We start from the raw sequence: 22,001 nt of genomic DNA on the forward strand, positions 1-22,001 counted from the left end.
GCTGTTATATTTGAATATTTTACTTCCTCTATTTTTCTATCTATTAATATTTTGTCTAATGATTTTGAAAAGTCATGGAAAAAAATTACAACAATTTTGCATCTAATATTAAAGAATATTTTTTTTCATATGGTGATTTATTTTTTGATATGAAAATAAGTTGATTATTAGTATAATCAATCAATTAAAAACATTAAAGTTGAGGGAGTAATTGTTATAAATGGAATTGCACAAACAAATCACATGGCTGCCGTGGCGCGAAAGAAGTGTGCGATGAATTGAATCTCGCGCTGGACCGTACCGCGGATCGGAGCAGGGATCATCTATCAACGGCATCCAATACCCAGCGGCCAGACCAGGCGACGCGCCAGACAAATCACCGTACCGCATTGTAACATCAGTTTATGCACTGCACGTCAATATCTTTGAGGAAGCTCAATTCAATCAATTGTTTTTGTTGACGAGAAAAGTTTATTTTTCTCAAATCTACAATGGATGTTGCTGATCAAAGAACTGGTATCACCCAAGTTAAGGATGATGTTGCAGAGAAATGCCAGAAGCTATTTCAAGATTTTTTAGAAGAGTGAGTTTTTTTTTAAATAAGTTTTAATCCCAGGCATGAACACTGAAGTGATGAATGACGTTTTCCCAAAGTTACTCCCAACTCGGCTTACCTGTAGAATCCAATGTCATGTGATATAATGTGTGTTGATGCCTCGTTCTAACTACAAGTCATAGTGAGTTAGTATCCGTGCTCTCATAATTGAGTAAAGTTACTCTAGCTAACGAGTAACGTTAAACTTAAACTTTAAAGTTAAACCTTTAATAATATGCTAGAATCCAATGAATGTCATTTACTATTTAGAGTAGGCCTACAGCTGGCCGCAGCCGTCTGCTTCGAGGATTTTTTAAACATTTTGTTCTCCTCGTACACAGACGGCTCGCGATCGTGCAGCCGCATTAGAGCCTAGAGGGTTAACAATGCAAAATCCCTCCCGACGGGGCTCATCGATTTTTTACTTTATTTCATTAAAAATATATAAAAAGAACTGGACCAAATAAAGATTGTTATTCCGCTTTATCCTGAAATGCACCAAAACGGGAAAAAATAAACTTATAAGGACAAAAAACAGTGACTTGTCTTAGTCATTTACTTCGGCTGTCGCGCAATTACTTTACTTCCCTGGTTTATCCGAACTTAATAATAATACACAAACATATGGCCATTGAGTACCTGCATGTACTGACAGATCGAGTTAGAACTACGGTCTCTGTAAAATTAAAAGTGTAATTGGTGAGTGGAGCCAACGGTGGTTCAGCGGAACAGCCATTAAACAGATACCGAAGCTTTTGGTCTAGAATGTCATGTGAAATAATGACAATGACGTATCGTGTGTGTGATGCCTCGTTCTATCACTAACGTTACAGTTTGTATCCATGCTCTCAGTCTCATAATCGATTATGACAGTGGATTGTAAAGTTAGATCTCTACTCCGGCAATATCATCTTGCAAGTTGCTTTTAATTTTATTTGCATTTTTTTATTAACATTAACAATGAGCAGCTAGCAGATAAGTTGCAACATGCATGATGAACTTTAATGTGTATCATGTTTATTAACTAAAAAAGAGCAAGCGACAATGTTTTTTTTTTGTCAAAATGACACATGCACATCCAATTTGTCTTTGTTGTTCTGGAGTTCTGTTTTAACAGTGTTAGCATGGGTAGACCGAATTTTGTTCAACTATAGTCTAACAGTCTCAATACTATAGTAGAGGGGTAATGTCAGTCTTATGAAAACAAACATGAAAAAAGAGAGATGAAAAGTTTTTTCATTTTCAAAAGAACTATATTCACCTCCCTCCATAGACATGACTATCCCATATGCACTGCCGTGGTAGGCCTGGGGGGGGGGGCACTCAAATGATTTTTTGAAGGGGTGTGCCTCACGAAACTCTGAAATGGGGGTCAAAGAAACTGACAAAGGGTAAAGTACAGGGTCTTGGGAACTTAGTATATATCGCGCGGTGTGAAAAACATGGTCTACGGAACAGGATCACGGCACTTTAGGTACCCGGTACGGTGCACCATAGCACTGAATGCGCTCGCCATGCATGAAGCGGCTACTAGTTATATGTAGGAGTTGCGAAGCCGTACGTGCATCTCTCGCATGCTTTGCTCGCACTTGACAATTTCTGCAGGGCCGGGGAACTGAGATGTCTCGTAACAGGGGTCTTGCGAGCGGGGCTGGGCAGCTTCTGAACTGAACTTTTGTCATTCGGAGTATCTAGAGAACTGAAAATAAGAACTGAAAAAGGGGGTCATCAATGCGGCACGTCCCCGTATCACCAATATATGTGAGTGCCCCACCCCCCCGCATCATGCCATGTCTAGATCTACATGTAGGCTATGGTAACATGAACGTGATTGACTGGCCAAATTCAGAAAATGTTTGGAAAAAAAACTCCTCTGAAACAGCAGATTTTTCAGTCTATTTTCTACACTTGTAGGTGCCTTTTTCCAGAATGTTCGACCCTTTCTTTTACAGAAATCATGTGAACTAAAAAAATTAGTTGAAAAAAAAATAGGGTCTCATGTTAAATGTTGAAATATTTCTGATTTTCATATTATGAATATAAATTGAATGTTTCGTATTCCAGATTTACAGTTGATGATGATGTGAAATATCTGAGAGATGTGCAGGATTTGATCCGACCTGAGAGGAATACCCTGGCAGTGAGCTATGAAGATATCCAGGAATACAACCAACAACTTGCTACCACCATCCAGGAGGAGTTCTACAGGTACATCCACTTTCCAAAAAGATTATCGATGTTCAGCTTTAGTTTAGGAGACATTTTTCCTTTCAGTTTTTCATTATACTGGCAATCACAAATTGAAATATTTAAAAAACCTATACTGCAAAAAGATGTCTAATGCCAGTGCTGTAGAATTATTGAATATATCTGTTGTCTCCCATATTTCTCAAAGTCATTTGTGAACAATACTAATTTCTATTTATGGACAAATAAATACTAGGCCATTTGGTAGCATTAACGTGAGGTAATCATTACACCATGATCTAAATTGGCCATGCAATGAAAATAACAAAATCTATGTTAAAAATGCAAATTGGCGACGTTTCATTACAATTCTGTTATCTATCAATTTTGAGTCTTGTTACAGCCAAAAATGGTTGCCAATTTGTGAAATAAACGCAGATCTAAACCTTGACCTTAACATTACGGGATAAAGGAGCTAGATGAAAGGTATTGTAATCTTAAAATGAAGCAAGATCATAATAAAATCCTCATATCCATTTCTTTTTTTTTGTAGGAATGGTTATCAATATCTATGGATTGTATGTAGTTATTGATATGTTTTAAATGATTTTGTTCAATATTATATCAATTTTTGCAAGCAATGACATTGGGCTAAAAATTGAACGATCAATTAAATTATCACCTGGAAAGTTTACTGTGATTTCTGGATAAAGATAAATGTTTTTGTTATTGTTTATTTCAGAGTGTATTCTCATCTTTGCCGAGCAGTGCGAAACTTTGCTCGCGATCACACTCAAGTCCCACCAAACAAGGAGTTCTACATCGCGTTTGAAGACTTGCCAACCAGACATAAGTATGTTTCAATACTTCTGTTTGTACTATAAGAAGTGTCAGTTAAACTCGCATGCCATTTTTTGAAAGTGGAGATGGAACTTTGTTGATAATAACAGTGATGGGTTGGTACACACTAGCATTCATATTTGTCATGTAGGTTACTCCTGGCACTCCACAATTGTTACCCAGAGATACCCATCTAATTCACCTGAATCAATGCCATTGCAGTACTTGAACCCCAAACTTCATATCTAGAGACACATCCACCAGGTCACAACACCTTTATCTAAAATTGAAATATGCCAACGTTGATTGATTATATCAATGATAACTTACGAAATTTGGGACAATTATTTTCACTAAGGAGACATTATTTCATATCGGTATCTTTTCAAGTAAATTTTACATTTTGGCCGGTATTCGTTTGTTTTGCAATCAATTATTGTTCTGTACCCCATCATTTCTCTCTCTCAGGGTTCGTGAGATGACCACGGCTAAGATTGGTACCCTAATCCGTATCAGTGGTCAAGTGGTCCGAACTCATCCAGTCCATCCAGAACTGGTCAGTGGAACGTTCGTCTGTCTTGATTGTCAAACACAAATCAAAGATGTAGAACAGCAGTTTAAATTCACACAGGTAAAAACACCCAATTTGATTTCAGTTTTTATTTATTTTTATTCTTACTCAAAGAAATTACTTCAGAGAAGGGGTGCAAATACAATGAGAAATTATATATTGTGGGAGAGAGGAGAGAAAGTGAACTTTTGAATAAGAGAGAATGTTGAAAAGTGGGAACGGTAGCTCAAGCAGCATTTACCTTTAGCGAGTGTGATTAAATTTTTTTTTTTCCTTTATGTTTGACTTCATGAAACAGTTCTCTGTTGAGCTTTTTTTTCGTGAAGCTAATAAGTGATTTTTCACTGACAATATTACTCGAATCAGATGCAAGGACTTCAGTTTCAGAGAAATTGTGCCAAACTATCCTCAAATCATCATATCATGGCATTCCATGATAATTAAAATAAGTGTATATTTCCCATGTTAAAGAAAAAGATGATTTGATTGATTATGATTTAGTGATATAGGAGAGGGAGTAGGGGGTATGTAATCTTTGAGTATTCTATTGTTTCTCCAAATGGCTCTTATACAGAGTTGCCACTTCTCAGACTTTTAAAAGTTATTTTGAGCCATGAAAAGCACTTTTTTATTTTGTGTATGAATTGACCCATTCTAGATGATTTTCAAACTCTTTTTATCAAGTGTTGTCCCTAGTTGTACATGGTGTTTTTCATGAATTACATAGATTAACCCAATTATTTCATGTTCATTTTTCCAGCCGACTATTTGCAGGAATCCAGTATGTGCCAACAGGACCCGCTTCATGCTAGACACCAACAAGTCTCGCTTTGTAGACTTCCAGAAGGTTAGGATTCAAGAGACGCAAGCAGAGCTTCCCAGGGGAAGCATACCACGCAGGTATCTACCATGACTAAAAAAAAATCAAAATTCATACTTTAATTTAAACCGGTCTTGGTGGCCACCTGGCTACAGTAGTAACCTGTCTTTAGTGACCACCAAAATTGTCTCTCTTTTTGATGGAATATGTTGTATAGACACTGACGTAAATCCTTTCATAACACCTATTGTTCGGAGGGATGATCTATTGTTCAATCCGCCCCCTGAGTAATAGGTGTGACTCAAGGATATACGCCAGTGAGTATAGAACCTCCATACACAGGTAGATGTTGTATGTTTGAACAGATTTATTTGAACAAATTTACAAGCCACATGTAACAATTGAATCGAGAATTGGGTTTGACAGTATTATAAGACACAAATGTAATCGCTTGTGCTATTTTATGAGAATCTATTGGTTTTAAAATTGTGTTTTTGTCATTAATTGTATGATCGTCCCAAAATCTGTGAATTTTTGCGAATGTTGAAGGCCTGTGTGTCATGCAATAAATCCAAAGATCCAGTCCCTCTAGCTACCTACTATCATTGTCTTGATATTTTGATCAAATTGCAGTGTTGAGGTCGTCTTACGGGCTGAAGCAGTTGAGCTACCTCAGGCAGGTGATAAGTGTGATTTCACTGGAACTCTCATCGTAGTACCTGATGTTTCAACACTCTCTATGCCTGGTAAGTCTGTTGTAGGTTGGTTAAAGTTAGTTCTGTGCTTTTAATGTATTGATTAAATTGATTTGACTTTTTAGAGAAATCTCGGCTGCAAGGTCTCATTTGTATCTGTGATCATGAAGCCCTGAAGAAATTGCACCCGAAAATCATTTACTGCCTCATGGAAGAAGATGAGATGTGAAAACTAGAGTGTCTGGAAACACCATCCAACTAATCCATTTACTACAAGTGTTGCAATTAAGACTCTCCAGGAGGTTAACTAAATTATGATTTTTCGGTCACAGATAATTTGAAAGTGTTAGCACAGATTTGATTTTCTTTATTCTTTTGGTGAATCTGTGGCTCCCTTGATGATATTTTCAAGACTGTCCTGGGGGGTCTTCCACAAAGATTTCAGTGTGTATAAGGGTCATCGCGCTTTGATCGAGAGGGAGTTATAGGACTCAAAGCTCTGGAAGTCCTTGACCTCTCTTACCGATAACCTTTCCTAGCTTGCATTGCCACTTACGATGCCACATTCCTTTTCTATAGGTGCTCGAGCAGAGACATCATCTCGTGGTAAGGGTGCCTCAGGGTTTGATCAAGAAGGTGTGAAAGGACTCAAGGCTTTGGGTGTCCGAGATCTCTCCTACCGATTGGCATTCCTTGCTAACAATGTCACAGCATCAAACCCAAGGGTAAGTTGAGAATAGTGAAGTCAAGTCAACATCCAGAGGGCCAATTTTTGTTCTCAATTTGCTATTAGATTACAGTAAAAAAAAAAGAAATGTGAAAACCACTTGTGTTATGGATATTTCATGTAAGTTAACAGCCTGGTATGTAACATCAAATTTGTAGAGGAGTGAGATTCCTTGTCATATTATTTGGAGGGTGGGGGGTATATGATTTTTCAGTTTGAAATGTAACAATATACATGTATTCACTTTGACAAGTCTGACTGTCAGAAAGAAGTTTGAGAATGGTTGACTGTTAATACTTCTCTTTTGACCTTCCAAATATGAAATATCAGAATTTCTATTTGTCCAGCCTAGTCTGAATCAAATGAAAAATGAAAAAAATATGAAAATCCATATTTTGTTTGAAATAGAAAAATCATTTTGCCCAATTGATCGTGGGCCTGAGTCAATTAATGTCTAGCGCCAGATCGATGTTGCTCGATACAGTGTAGCTGCATCTAGGGACAGTGATTTTCCGTTTCAAAGAATTGCCTTTTCCGTTTCAGAAAATCTCAAATTCCGTTTCAGCATGTCAGAAAACGGAAATTCCGTTTCCCCATAGACTTTGTACACACGGAAAAGTGACAATTCCGTTTACACATTGAATAGCAAAATCACAACACGTACACTCGCACTGGTCAAAATTTGTATCTGCTACTGTACCAACAACACAATAAAATCCGTTCTAATCGGATCTATGCGGGTGCATAAAATATTTTTTTACACCCATTTAGCATGCATACATCCTCACCTTTCACATTATTAGCATTATTTCAAGGTGAAATGATATTTCATCGATAATTTTGGGCTTTTTTGGACATCGTTATCATCAGTCAACGGCTTTTCCCAATCCGCCATCTTGGATTTTAAGACCACGATATCGTGCTGTTACATCTTCAAACGTAGAGGGCAGCAACACACGACCGTGTATTTGAACGATGTGTGCATGTGAAGCCCAACCCGGCCGGCCGGGTACGGGTGCGGGGTACAATTGAGTGTGCTGATGTCGAGTGCAGTCACGATGTGTGAATTGTCATGATAGTAGCGAAGTGAGATCTTGTTTTCTGGGGTTTGTGGCCATTTAATATTCTCATTTTGTTGTGATTTTGGAATAATTTCTGTTGCTATTCTGTGTATTTTGAGGGAAAATATGTTTTCCGTGATTTTCCGTTTGAAATGCCACTTTCCGTTTCAAAAGGCCCTTTCCGTGAATTCCGTCCGTTTTCCGCGATCGCGGAAAATCACTGTCCCTATGCATCTTGTAACGTCTTATGGTCTGATGCAGCGGGGGCTTGAACTCCCCCCCCCCCCCCCCTCCTGTTTATGAGACGGATGCTCTACCAACTGTGCCAACAGGCCGGTATTGGAGTGACTGTATCATTGTTTAATGGTGTTTGCCAAATGGTCCAGCAGAAAAAATTTGTTATATCAATTATCATGCATGTTATTGTAAATTTGTTAATTACACACTATATAGGATTTCAAAGTGCTCTGCAATTTAATCTATGATCATATATTAATTAACTGTTATATGATAATGAGAAAGTCACAAGTGACATTAGCCGGTTGTGCCCATCTTATTTGATGCCCTTGATATCCTATTTGTCTGTCTGTGCAGTTTGGTGGACGGGACATGCGAGGCGAGGAGATGACTGCCGAAGCCATCAAGAAACAGATGACAGATCAAGAATGGCAGAAGGTTTATGAGATGAGTCAAGATAAGAATCTCTACCACAACCTCATCACCAGTCTCTTTCCAACCATTCATGGTGAGAAATTCCCCCCCCCCCCAAAAAAAAAAAAAGAAGAGACCAAAAATTGAGTTTTTTTAGATTAGTCAAGACAAAAACCTCATCACCAGTCTCTTTCCAACAATTCATGGTGAGAAATAAATACATAATAAACGTGTGATGGCTGAGAGCTTACTAGTATAAGATGAGTCCAGATAAAAATCTTTGACACAACCTCATCTCCAGTCTCTTTCCAATAATTCATGGTGACAGATATATATAAAAAACAAAAATCAAGTGATTGTTGATGACAACTACTGAAAATGTCTTGTCGAATCAAAATTACAATATACAATATCAATTGAAACAATTTCAACTCCAACAGTCAGATCAGATAGGCTCTCCACATTCATTTAGAAGAGACCCCCCCCCTCCCCCCTGTATAGGTACTTCGTACAATACGTTCTCTCCACGATGTGCAATCATATTCTAACGCTTTGTCGTGCTGTATCAGTAAATATGCCATTTATGACGAAAGTCTAAAATTTGCAGCCTGATTTGTGAAAGCTTACCAAAAACCAGGCGAAATTTCATGGTTGCGAATATTATTTTTTTATTTATTGGAGAACTAGATGGTTTCATTCATATTAATTGAAAAACTTGTTCCTCTGTAGGTAACGATGAAGTGAAGAGAGGAATTCTTCTGATGATGTTTGGAGGCGTTCCCAAGAAGACGATGGAAGGGACCAGTCTTCGTGGTGATGTTAATGTGTGCGTTGTCGGTGATCCAAGTACAGCCAAAAGCCAACTTCTCAAGTAAGTTCTATATCTAAATAGGGAAATGTTACATGGTAGCTTGGAGGGGATTTTGCCCCCGAAATGCCAGAAGAGCTCCAGAAATCCCATTCACTGCAATGCTGAAGCTATCTAATGTTGCAGATTTAGGCAGTAGGTTGAGAATAGTACCCCTGAAGATTTTCAAATACTGTTTTTGCGGACAATGCGTGCTAGCACATTTGTATTGGTGTAGGTTCCCAAAAACTGCTTGGATGTCTTATCAGTGACTAGGCTGGCAAATATTGATATTTTGAAATTTAATACGGGGGTGGTCGAGACTTCCTTATCGAGATGGCTTGTAGCACTTGGGCGTTACCTCCGCCAGCGCCCGATTTAAACGAGTTGTTAAGTGTTTATTCCCTTAGAAATTGTTTAGTGTTTGATTCCTTAGAAGTTAAGTCTTATTTTAAGTATTATTGTACCATTTTGGGTGCGTTCACAATTCCTTTGCCTGTGTCACTTTTTCTTTTCCTTTCCCACCCCTCTCTCTCTCTCTCTCTCCCACTCTCTCCTTTCCTTTCTTTTTGTCACCTTTATTCAGCTTCCTTCTCTTTCCCCGTCATTTCTACTCATTTTCAGTTACAAGTAACTAAATTTATTTATATATTTTATTAATCGCATGCTACACCCCTTAAGTATTTTATTATTGTTTAGTTATTAATATATATTGTAAATCAACCATTGGAATTGGGACAGGAGGCTTCATGCCACAGTAATTAAGTTAACTTTTTCTGTCCCTGGCGTTCCACTGGTTGATATTTCTTATTTTGTATTGTATACATTGAAATGTATTTTTGAATATTGTTTGCCGAATAAATAATAATAATAATAATAATAGAAAATCTTCGTTAGATTTTAACTTTTGAAAATATTAAATATTCCTTCATCTGATGAAAACGGGGCCTCATAACATAAGGAATGAAAATTGATTGTGGGACCAATTTCTATGATTGATTGCATCGATGTAATCATAAAAATCAGCCCCATAATCGATCGCTATGTTACAGGAACCTGTACTGCGATTGGGTTATCTCATGAAATAGGGGAGCATTTCAACATTGGCCATCTGAAAAGTTCTCTAGATAGTGATTCATTGGCTGAGAAGCAAAGATGTGCAACTGTCGGATAAAACAGACTTCATTGGATGAAACATCCTACAAGTTCAAATGATCCCCAGTTGTAATAGTAGTGAAAGTTGTTACTATCATAACCATTGTATGCATTTCTTCTCTCCCTTTGTGATATCTACAGAGCTGTTGAGGAGTTCAGTCCAAGAGCGGTATACACCAGTGGTAAGGCCAGCTCTGCTGCAGGTCTCACAGCGGCCGTCGTCAAGGATGAAGAAACCGCAGAGTTTGTCATTGAGGCTGGTGCATTGATGCTGGCTGATAATGTAAGTTAACTCATTGGTGTTTTTAGCAGTAAATTTCTTATTGGTCTACACCGCTTCGTCAAATCTCACTTCGTGTAAACTGTGTTTGTACACGCCCCACATGGTTGAATCATAGTTTGTTGACAACAGCCATTTTAGTCCAATTGCCATTTAGCCCATTTACTGTTTGTCTAATTTCCAGTTAGGTTATAATCATATCATCCTAAATCCATATAGTCTATGAATCAAATTTGTATTTGACAAATAAAAAAATTATATTGAAATTGGACTAAGTGGGTATTAGAGCGAGTTTAGTGTGGACCAAATGGCAAGTAGATCAAATAGGTGTAGCCCATTGTGGTATCTTAAGAAGTAGACCTCGGGAATTCTTGGATGATTGGTTCATCATTAATATAGTTTCTGAAAAAAAACAAATCTTTGTTTGAATTTAACATCTTATTGTCTGAAAAGTAAGTTAAGACTTCAACTCATCTCAATGAATTTGCTTTGTGAAGTATTTTTAACATCAAATTTCTCGAAATCACAGTTTAATCTTTGAATTGAACAAAAATATATTTTTAGAAATGCCTTTCCACATTAAAGGACTTGACCAAAACATTTGTGTGCCTTCGTTTGTAATATAAATGTTTGTAGTATGAGCATTAGATATGATGGTTTTGATGGAATAGCCTAATTCCAGACTGTAGTTAAAGTTTCCTTGGGTAGAGAATAGTTTCTAGGTGACTCGCGAATCATTTTGACATGCATTATGGATCAGGAAAGTCAAGATGTGATGGTAATATGTTTTTTGTTTTTCCTCAGGGTGTGTGTTGCATTGATGAGTTTGACAAGATGGATATCAAGGATCAGGTTGCTATTCATGAAGCCATGGAACAACAGACTATCTCCATTACGAAGGCAGGAGTCAAGGTTAGTATGGGAAGGAGGAGAATGGGGGGCAATGAACCAGTTAGGCGAGGCGTCAAAAGCCCAAATGCGTTCCAACGCGTGCATAGCCATTGTTCCTTAATGAGAGTGTGCAAAGGAGTTCCAAGAGATTAGTACGAAGTACCGTTATATTCTACATTAAAGCTAATTTGCATAATCCGTACACGCTGGGGAACGGGGCAATTATTATCTCGATCGCTATTGGCTAATCCGCCGGAGCGTCGCACGAGAATACACTGAATAGTGCAAGTTCACATACACACACACACACACAGCGCGCTAGCGTACACTTCACATAAAATGAGGTCAGTGTTCGGCGTGCACGTCGGATCAACATTTGCAGCGAAGCTTTGCAGCGAATGCAGCGCGTGAGGTGCGGGCGGATCTACGAGAGGGGGAATAGGGGTTGCTTGGGGCAAGCTTCCTGTACAAAGTACCAATTAAAAAAAAAAAAAAAATCCCGTGTTTACGAGAGTCGCGCAAGCAAAACGGTGGCGGATCAGGACATTGTTTTGAGGGGCGAACGAGTGAAAATATATTTTGTATACCTTTTGTTATGAACTCCCGTTCTCCATGACGAAATATAATTGACGAAAGGAAAGTAAAACAGAATAGAAGTCACAAACATCTCAGATGGGTGTGCGATCTATCACAACATGTTTTAAAGTTGTTTTTAGGGGTCAACAAGTTAAAATATATTTGATATACCTTTCGTTTTGATCCCTTGTTGTCCGTTAAGAAATATTAAATACGTCTTTTCTCGACGATGTTGGAAACGTAAATAAAACAGAATAGAAGTCACAAACATCTCAGAATAGTGAGCGATCTATCACGACATGTTTTAAAATTGTTTTTAGGTGTCATCAAGTTAAAATATATTTGATATACCTTTCGTTGTGATCCCTTGTTCTCCGTTAAGAAATATTAAATACGTCTTTTCTCGACGATGTTGGAAACGTAAATAAAACAAAATAGAAGTCACAAATATCTCAGATGGGTGCGCGATCTATCACAACATCATGTTTTAAAGTTGTTTTTAGGGGTCAACAAGTTAAAATAGATTTGATACACCTTTCGTTATGATCCCCTGTTCTCCGTAAAGAAATATTAAAGATGCATTTTCTCGAAAAAGTTGGAAACGTAGATAAAACAAAATAGAAGTTGGTAGCATCTCATATTTATTGGTGATACATATTTTTCGAGGGGTCAACAAGTTAAAATATATTTGATATACCTTTCGTTTTGATCCCTTGTTGTCCGTTAAGAAATATTAAATACGTCTTTTCTCGACGATGTTGGAAACGTAAATAAAACAGAATAGAAGTCACAAACATCTCAGATGGGTGTGCGATCTATCACAACATGTTTTAAAGTTGTTTTTAGGGGTCAACAAGTTAAAATATATTTGATATACCTTTCGTTTTGATCCCTTGTTGTCCGTTAAGAAATATTAAATACGTCTTTTCTCGACGATGTTGGAAACGTAAATAAAACAGAATAGAAGTCACAAACATCTCAGAATAGTGAGCGATCTATCACGACATGTTTTAAAATTGTTTTTAGGTGTCATCAAGTTAAAATATATTTGATATACCTTTCGTTGTGATCCCTTGTTCTCCGTTAAGAATTATTAATTACGTCTTTTCTCGACGATGTTGGAAACGTAAATAAAACAGAATAGAAGTCACAAACATCTCAGATGGGTGCGCGATCTATCACAACATCATGTTTTAAAGTTGTTTTTAGGGGTCAACAAGTTAAAGTAGATTTGATATACCTTTCGTTATGATCCCCTGTTCTCCGTAAAGAAATATTAATTACGTCTTTTCTCGACGATGTTGGAAACGTAAATAAAACAGAATAGAAGTCACAAACATCTCAGATGGGTGTGCGATCTATCACAACATGTTTTAAAGTTGTTTTGGGGGGTCAACAAGTTAAAATATATTTGATATACCTTTCGTTTTGATCCCTTGTTGTCCGTTAAGAAATATTAAATACGTCTTTTCTCGACGATGTTGGAAACGTAAATAAAACAGAATAGAAGTCACAAACATCTCAGAATAGTGAGCGATCTATCACGACATGTTTTAAAATTGTTTTTAGGTGTCATCAATTAAAATATATTTGATATACCTTTCGTTGTGATCCCTTGTTCTCCGTTAAGAATTATTAATTACGTCTTTTCTCGACGATGTTGGAAACGTAAATAAAACAGAATAGAAGTCACAAACATCTCAGATGGGTGTGCGATCTATCACAACATGTTTTAAAGTTGTTTTTAGGGGTCAACAAGTTAAAATAGATTTGATATACCTTTCGTTATGATCCCCTGTTCTCCGTAAAGAAATATTAAAGATGCATTTTCTCGACAAAGTTGGAAATGTAGATAAAATAAAATAGAAGTTGGTAGCATCTCATATTTATTGGTGATACATATTTTTCGAGGGGTCAACAAGTTAAAATAGATTTGATATACCTTTCGTTATGATCCCTTGTTCTCCGTTAAGAAATATTAAATACGTCTTTTCTCGACGATGTTGGAAACGTAAATAAAACAGAATGGAAGTCACAAACATCTCAGATTGGTGTGCGATCTATCAGGACATGTTTTAAAATTGTTGTTAGGGGTCAACAAGACAAAATAGATTTGATATGCCTTTCGTTATGATCCCTTAATTGTTCTCCGTTAAGAAAATAATATCAAAGATGCATTTTCTCGACAAAGTTGGAAACGTAAATAAGACAAAATAGAAGTTGGTAGCCTTTCATATTTGCGATCTATCAGGACATCTTTTAAGATTGTTTGAAGGTGACAACAGGTTAAAATATATTCTATATGCATTTCGTTATGATACCTTGTTTTCCACAAAGCATAGGCGGTTCGGGGGGCGAGGGACCCCCCCCCCCCCCCTTCTTGGTCGAGCAAAAAAAAGATAGAAAAAAGGGAAAAGAGGAGGGAAAAGAGAGGAGAATAAAGAAGAGGAAGACGAGTGAATAAAATAAGATGAGGGAAAGACTTGGGGGAAAAAAATCTTTCATGTCACTATACAATTTTCGCTCGCGCTTTGCCCTTGCAGCATTGCCTGTTAGGTGATTTTCATATCTTGTTCATTGAGTTTAGGTATCAAGTTTGGAAGTTAATTTACAAAACACATTTCACCTCGGAAATTGAACTTCATTATTTTGTGTGATTTACAAACTGATTTTTTAAAAGTGCTCTGTAAACATGTCAGTTTTATGGTCTGAATATTAATATTTTCTGTTCGTGCTGCGCGCTCGCGAATTTTGATTGGTACCTATCATTCTCGTGCATTCCATAAATTTTCAAAATATCCCTTTTCGGGTCCGATTGTCAAATCGTATCAGGTTATACCGAGTATGTTTTACGTGACTGATAAGAAAGCACGAATGCCTGTGAGCAAGCAATCAGGGGACCAACGGCTTAAGGTCCTCTCCGAGGGACCTGGTAATGAGGATAAATGCCTTACCAAAGGGCACTCGCGCACCACTTGGGAATCGAACCCGGTTCACCGGAATCCGAAACCCCCGCTCTACGACTGAGCTATCGCGCCTCAGCTAGCGCTGCACGCTCGCATTTTGATTGGCGATTTATGTATGTCTCAATATTGATTATACAACAAACTACTTGAAATCCCCTTTTCATGACAGTTTATCAAAAAAATTGGCTCACGATTTGCGTTCGCATTAATGGTTAAATATATGCATCATATTTATAGTTACAAAGGTGCTTGAAATGTCCAGATTTCAGGCCATACTATCAGATTTCGCGCCCTCATTATGCATTAATGAATATTTAAGATATTTCGGGTGATTTCATGCAACGGTCTAGAGTGGGCCATAATGTGCCTGCACTGTACATCTATAGGTCCTTGGTTGAAGTCAACGACCCTATATAGCTATAACACCCCTTGAACCTGAATTGGGTCAATTACGCCGTCTAGCACGTTTTGAGAACAATGGATGAAGGTGTGAAAATCACAAAGCAGCTAACAATAGGAAAAATCCGTTTCAATTGAAGTTATGCTATAGATTGCGTGTAGCTGTTTGAATGTGAAATCCTGAACATGCTGAATGCCTCATTGTCTGTATGTTACTGCTGTGTACTAGTACTAGTAGGTCCATGGTTATAGATCAGTTGCGTGCATGTCTTCTCCAAGCCGATTCATAGCTTGTCGGTGGCTTTAATGCACGTAAAATACAAATATACATGTAACTCTCTGTCCCATTATAGGGCATTTTGAACGGAATCGCCGATGAGATAATTTTGACAAAACAAAAATGAATCACACTAATTATGCAGCAGCTATGTTTCTAAACATTACATGATCAAAGAAAAGACACGGGATGATATTTATTAAATTTGTTAATGGCGGCTGGTCTTTATGATAAAAACATAGGTCTATTTTATCTTTAAGACATGAGAAAAAAAATAAATCAATTATATAATTAATGTGTGTGTTTTACTTTTTACAAACGTGTATCAATCGAACATGCTGACTACATGAAGAGTGTTGAGGTCCATTACATGATTTATTGGTATTTACACCGAGTTATCAAATAATGGTACAAGATTTTAGAAAAGAAGTTTTGAGTGTCATCTCGTGTACGTCAAATCTTAGCAAATGTTAAAAAGTTTCTGAAATGTCAATACTGTGAAAGTATATGCACTTCATTAAACGTGGACATCAGCAGGGTGGTCTCCATTAAAAGGATTTTTTTTTTTGCCCTGTCGATGTGTACCTCTCGATGTAAGGAGGCGATCGGAGCTGCACCCCTTCCATATATTGTCAGTGAGAAAGGAAGAAAGTGATTACTCGAGATGGAGGGTGAAAAAGAGGAAGAGGATCTGTAATGGGAGGAAGAAACATAATAGAACGGTAGGGCCGGAAGGAGAGGTTGGCCATATAAAATTATGAAAACATTCAGGTCACTATTATCAAAATCAAGTTTATTTAATACAGGATATAGATGCTAATCTACAAAATCCCCAAAAGAGAGAAAAGAGTTGATATAAGGTTAAGAATTCAGACTATAGAACGGAATACCATTTACAAACACAAAATAGGCTATGCACAAGCACTTCCACCCGTATGCAATACTTTAATGAGGGTCTTCATCCGTCCCCGGGGGGGCCACTTACATTGACGAGTGGATACCATGCGCGACCAAAAAAACACGTAAAAAGGATGTCCTTTTCACGATAGGGCACGTTAAGGGTGTCAAAAACACAAAAATAATGAAAAAAGGGTGTCTATTTCGCTAGGAAAATGACGTGTTTAGGGTCAAATTTGCGGGAATGATAAAACAAAATTAAAATGTTTTATAAAGGATGTCCATTTTGACCCAACACTTCGTGTTTAGAGTCCGATTTGCGCGAGGTGTAGAAGGTGGGGTCGTACTAAACCAAAATAAGGTAAAGCCGACGACCGAAGGACCCGTAACAATAAAACATTCCTGTACTTATTTAGGGGTTCATTTCAGGGAATATTTGCCAAGAGCATCGTTTTGTTTCCAATACTTGTTAAGGGTAGGGTTTCACACGCCAATACTTGTTAAGGGGTGCATTTTCAGAATATGGAAATTACGTATTTAGGGTGCTTTTCGAGACCCCATGGTCGCGCATGGTATCCACTCGTGAATGGAAGTGGCCCCCCCGGGGTAGTTGCACCCTCACAACATTTCACGGCAAACAATTGAGGTAAGGAACTTCTCTACATGCGCCAATAAATTCCTCTTGGCTTGCCAGCCCAATGCCCGGGAACAATAGAAGTGCCAGAACGCGACTGCACGGGATCGTTATGTCGCTCCGCGATGATCGCAGGGGTGCTCTATTGATATGCAAATTCAACCTCATTAACTTCGTGGCGTGCAAGCCCGTGCATGAAAAGTAATGAGGGCGTGCAAACGCGTTTGCACACCCCTCCCGGATATTGACGTCCCGCCTTAGTATACAGTCAGACCGCAGGTCCCTATGCTAATGAGCAAAAAGGCTAGATTCATCCAAATCATCTTGTGGCTGAATCCTCCTCCTTGCAAAATCTCGTGATTCGTGAGATTTTCTTTCTCTAAGAATTTACCTGTTTTAACCTCAAGTTAAATGAAATATTATTGCAGATGGGCAGATTTTTTGCTCATTAACAGTTTTGTTTAAGGGTGGAATTTTGCTTTTTAGTTTTACGATGGGATTTAGCTGTGATTTTCATGCTTTTCACTAAATGTTTCTGATTCAATCTTTTTTTTTGGCATGGAAAATTGCATTTATAACGATAATAATTCTGTGGATTTCATATTCTTCCTGAAATGTGTTGATTTTTTTTCACCATAGCTCAGAAAATGGTAGCTTTAAAGGGCAAGTCCACCCCAGCAAAAAGTTGACTTGAATAAAAAGAGAAAAATCCAATAAACATAACACTGAAAATTTCATCAAAATCGGATGTAAAATAAGAAAGTTATGACATTTCAAAGTTTCGCTTAATTTCACAAAATAGTTATATGCACATCCTGGTCTGTATGCAAATGAGGAGACTGGTGACGTCATCCACTCACTATTTCTTTTGTATTTTATTATGTGAAATATGAAATATTCTAATTTTCTCCCCATTGTCAAGTGAAACAAAGATTAATTCCTCCCTCAACATGTGGAATTAGCATTGTTTGATATTATATGGTACAGTCAAGTTGATCCTTATTGTCAAATCTGTAAAAAAAATGAAATATTGTATAATTCAAACAATAAAAAACAAAAGAAATAGTGAGTGAGGGACATCATCGACTGTCTCATTTGCATGTCACTGAGTTGTGCATATCACTGTTTTGTGGAAAATAAACGAAACTTTAAAATGTCATAACTTTCTTATTTTACATCCGATTTTGATGAAATTTTCAGCGTTATTCTAGTTTGATTTTTCTCAATTAATTCAAATCAACCTTTTGCTGGGGTGGACTTGTCCTTTAATATAGGTAAGGATGAGCTGGGTGGAAGGGGAACTTGGAATGACTAGAAACATGAAGCAATGTACTATCTTATCACCAAGGCTTGAGTGGGTAGAAGGAAGGTATATACAGGGGCAAAGAAATGAGGATGACTAGAAACGTGGCTTTGAGGACAGTCTCGTAGCCATAAGATATTTTGTTGCTTATTGTATTTGTTACTGAATATTTTAACTTTGTCAAGTCATTCAGTGATGGTGTAAAGCAGTTTTTCCTTTGGTTATTTTTTATTGCGTAATATTCACTTGCTTTTTATAGTGTATAATGGGGATGGGTCATTGAAATTGTGTGCACCATGTTGTGAAGCATTTCAGCAAGAATTGTGTGGTGTTCTTTTGTCCGTTGTAGGCCACTCTCAATGCTCGTACCTCCATACTGGCCGCCGCGAACCCCATCGGAGGGCGATACGACCGCACCAAACCACTCAAGCAGAACATTCAGATGACGGCTCCGATCATGTCCAGATTTGACCTCTTCTTCATTCTTGTGGATGAATGCAACGAGGTGAGTGCATTATTGGCAGCTGTTACCTTTCATTCCATGTGCATTTAAGCAATGAGCTATTTTTGGCCTACAAGTGAAGAGGAAGTGATGTGTGGAACCTTGTAGAGAAAAATCAATCAATCTGTTGTGACTTCCTTTACCCAACCACGGATGACCACTTAACTGCCCTATCGTAATTAATTCTTTAAGAGAAATGAATGATACAGCAATTTCAGGGTCCACATTCTTTTTAGCTTTCTCTTTAAATTCATCATCATGGAACATTTTGGCCCAGTTATAATAATAATAATAATAATATAGGATATTATAAGTCTCCTGATTTTGAAACAGAGGGTTGTGGGTTCAGTTCCCAGCCATGACATAATTTCCTTCATCATGAAATTGTTCCTCATTGTGTCGCACTCAACTCCGGTGAGGTAAATGGGTACCTGGCAATAATTTGTTCCTTGAAAATCTTGTGTGCTGTCAAAGGCTTGCTGAGCTTAACCAAAGCAGGGAATAATTTTCCTGGTATCGCATCGCAATTTGCTCCACATTTTTGAAAGACTGCTCTGCATAAAGTCTTTTGTATAGTATATTTTTACATAGGATTGTACATTACTTTAATAGTTGAGAGCTTTTCTCTTATGACCAAAAATGCCATTCAAATTTGTAAAGCAAAATTATTCTCTGCAAAGGTAGTAGTATCAAAGTCCCTTTGGAATTGCATAAAGACATCAAATGATATGCAAATGATATATATTTTTATTTTATGTTTTTTAGGTGACAGACTATGCCATTGCCAGACGTATCGTAGACCTTCATGCAAGGAGAATGGAGTGTGTGGAGAGGCACTACTCGGTAGAAGACATGCAAAGATATCTTATGTTTGCCAGACAGTTCAAGCCAACGGTGAGTCTAGATAACTTTAATATACCATCTGGATGTCTACAGAAGGGTTTTTCCGTGTGTCGTTCTGTCATTATGGCAACTACCTCAGTAACGTGGCACAGCAGCCAATCATCGGGATTTTGATGGTAATTACCATAATGGCAAAGTCACTGTAGATGTAAGTCTTTATTAAACACGCCCCTAATGTTGCTTGGAAAATCTAAACCATCACATGCGTGACAAACTCTTCAACATTTGCCATAAATCTTGCTTTATATTCTCTTGGTCTTTTAGCAGTTGGTCTACTTCACGGATAGTCTAATATCACATGGGCTAAACTTGTTTAGTCTAACATCAATTTTCGTCTTTTAATTCATCTTTGGTCTTCTCTACACTTTTATGCATCTCTTCATTGTGGCTTTTCCGTATTCCCCATTGTTTTTATCTTTGGTGATATCTGAGGATTATTAATGAAAAGCTGCTTGCAGGATTGCTGCAGGATGGATACTTTGCTATGGCCTTTTTTAAGCACTATCAATACAATATCAAGTTTGTTTATTAAGGAAAAAACTTCCCCAGGATATAATGTGTTTGATCAGTTGTTTCCTACTGCATTTTCAGATTCTATCTAGATCAGAGATCTTAATCAAAAGCTAAATTCTAATGCTAACATCCATTTATTCCTTTTTCATCAGATCACGAAGGAATCCCAGGACTTCATGGTGGACGAATACCGTCGCCTGAGACAGCGTGATAGCGGTGCCTCCATGTCATCGTGGCGTATCACCGTCCGTCAGCTGGAGAGTATGATCCGCCTCTCTGAGGGCATGGCACGGCTACACTGCCAGGACGAAGTGCAACCCAAGCACGTCAAGGAAGCTTTCCGTCTACTCAACAAATCCATCATCAGGGTCGAGCAACCGGTCATCAACTTCGAAGAGGAGGAAGACGACGGACCCCAACTGGACGAGGATACGGCGACCCCGGTCGAAGCCATGGAAACGGACACGCCCCCTACCCAGGAGCAGACACAAGGCTCTGCTGCTCCCAGCCCGACCAAGAAGAAGGGATTACACATGTCATTTGAAGAATACAAGATGACGTCGAATCTTCTCGTCATCTACATGAGGCAGCGGGAAGAAAAGGAAGGTGGGTTCACTTCAGGATACAGCGAAAATTTAAAACTTTCACAGAATCAAGGAAGAACACAGACTTTGCTGTTTAAAAAAAAAATATACAGAATTCCCATTTTAAAACACGGAAAGTGGGGATTTCTAATGATAAAAGGATGATTAAGCATCTTGCCTTCATTTAAAGGGGAAGAAATTGCTTGGTATTGATAACAATAGTATTGGGAACAGGAAATAAATTTGGTAAAATGTTATGCTTTCACCCAATTCGGGTTGTTTTTCCTTCCATCTCACAATAACAGAAATAGCTGTAAGAGTGGACAACTTCAAATTCCGTTCAAGTATGGATATGGGAGTGACAGTCTGTTGTTACTTTATGGTCACAAGGTCGAAAGTCAAATGTCACCATGGTCATTATATACATTGTAATATTTTGTTTCTTGCAATGTAAACTGAGAACAACTTCAGGGATCAAAGTCACACTTGGCTGATGCATGCATGTGTGAGCGAGGATGATCTGAATAGATTTGGGGGTCACAAGGTCAAAGGTCATCTTCAATTTCTCACAAGTGTATTCCTGTATCTCTGATCCGGCAATTGTGGAGGCATACATTTTTACCGAATCTGGTCGAGAATCAAGAGGCAAATCCTGTTTTATTAACTTCCTGATTTTTTTTTCAATTCCTTTACTCATGATATTGTTATGTATTTGTTTTTATTTTGTTTGATTCAGAGGAGGGTTTTGAAGGGGTAAGGAAGAGCCAGGTGGTGAACTGGTATCTGGAGGAGATGCAGGAGGAGATTGAGACAGAAGAAGAGCTCATTGAGAAGAAGACCAAAGTTGAGAAGGTCATCGACAGACTCGTTCATAGGGTAGGTCTCCGGTTGGTTCCATGAAATTTGATTTGGCGACAATCGCTCTGATGGCAAATCTGCATGTTAAGCCAAATATAAAACCAACCTCCAAAATTAAATGAACCCTTATCCTTATCTTTACATCATTCTGTACCAAAAACTATTACAATCCTAACTGTAACCCTCTGCCCTCTGAGATATTAAGACTGGGGCAAATGACGCAGGAGTATATGTCGTGTCAACCTCTGGTTTGTTATATTCCTATATTG

General features: G+C 37.9%; 1 protein-coding gene across 1 annotated transcript in view; it reads left to right on the top strand.

Annotated features, from left to right (window-relative positions):
- The window catches only part of LOC129257475 (zygotic DNA replication licensing factor mcm6-B-like), a 23,902-nt gene continuing 1,901 nt past the window's right edge, over positions 1 to 22,001 (top strand). Inside the window, exons 1-15 of the mRNA XM_054895801.2 lie at positions 1 to 583; positions 2,660 to 2,803; positions 3,525 to 3,635; positions 4,091 to 4,253; positions 4,954 to 5,093; positions 5,647 to 5,759; positions 6,288 to 6,433; positions 8,091 to 8,241; positions 8,877 to 9,018; positions 10,291 to 10,432; positions 11,234 to 11,341; positions 18,722 to 18,877; positions 19,640 to 19,768; positions 20,443 to 20,896; positions 21,611 to 21,750. Coding sequence (XP_054751776.2) covers positions 492 to 583; positions 2,660 to 2,803; positions 3,525 to 3,635; positions 4,091 to 4,253; positions 4,954 to 5,093; positions 5,647 to 5,759; positions 6,288 to 6,433; positions 8,091 to 8,241; positions 8,877 to 9,018; positions 10,291 to 10,432; positions 11,234 to 11,341; positions 18,722 to 18,877; positions 19,640 to 19,768; positions 20,443 to 20,896; positions 21,611 to 21,750 — 2,331 coding nt within the window. The 5' untranslated portion in view covers positions 1 to 491. The remainder of the gene's footprint in view (positions 584 to 2,659; positions 2,804 to 3,524; positions 3,636 to 4,090; positions 4,254 to 4,953; positions 5,094 to 5,646; positions 5,760 to 6,287; positions 6,434 to 8,090; positions 8,242 to 8,876; positions 9,019 to 10,290; positions 10,433 to 11,233; positions 11,342 to 18,721; positions 18,878 to 19,639; positions 19,769 to 20,442; positions 20,897 to 21,610; positions 21,751 to 22,001) is intronic.

The sequence above is a fragment of the Lytechinus pictus genome, chromosome 3 (genome assembly GCF_037042905.1).
Source record: "Lytechinus pictus isolate F3 Inbred chromosome 3, Lp3.0, whole genome shotgun sequence".
NCBI classification, from domain to species: Eukaryota; Metazoa; Echinodermata; class Echinoidea; order Temnopleuroida; family Toxopneustidae; genus Lytechinus; species Lytechinus pictus.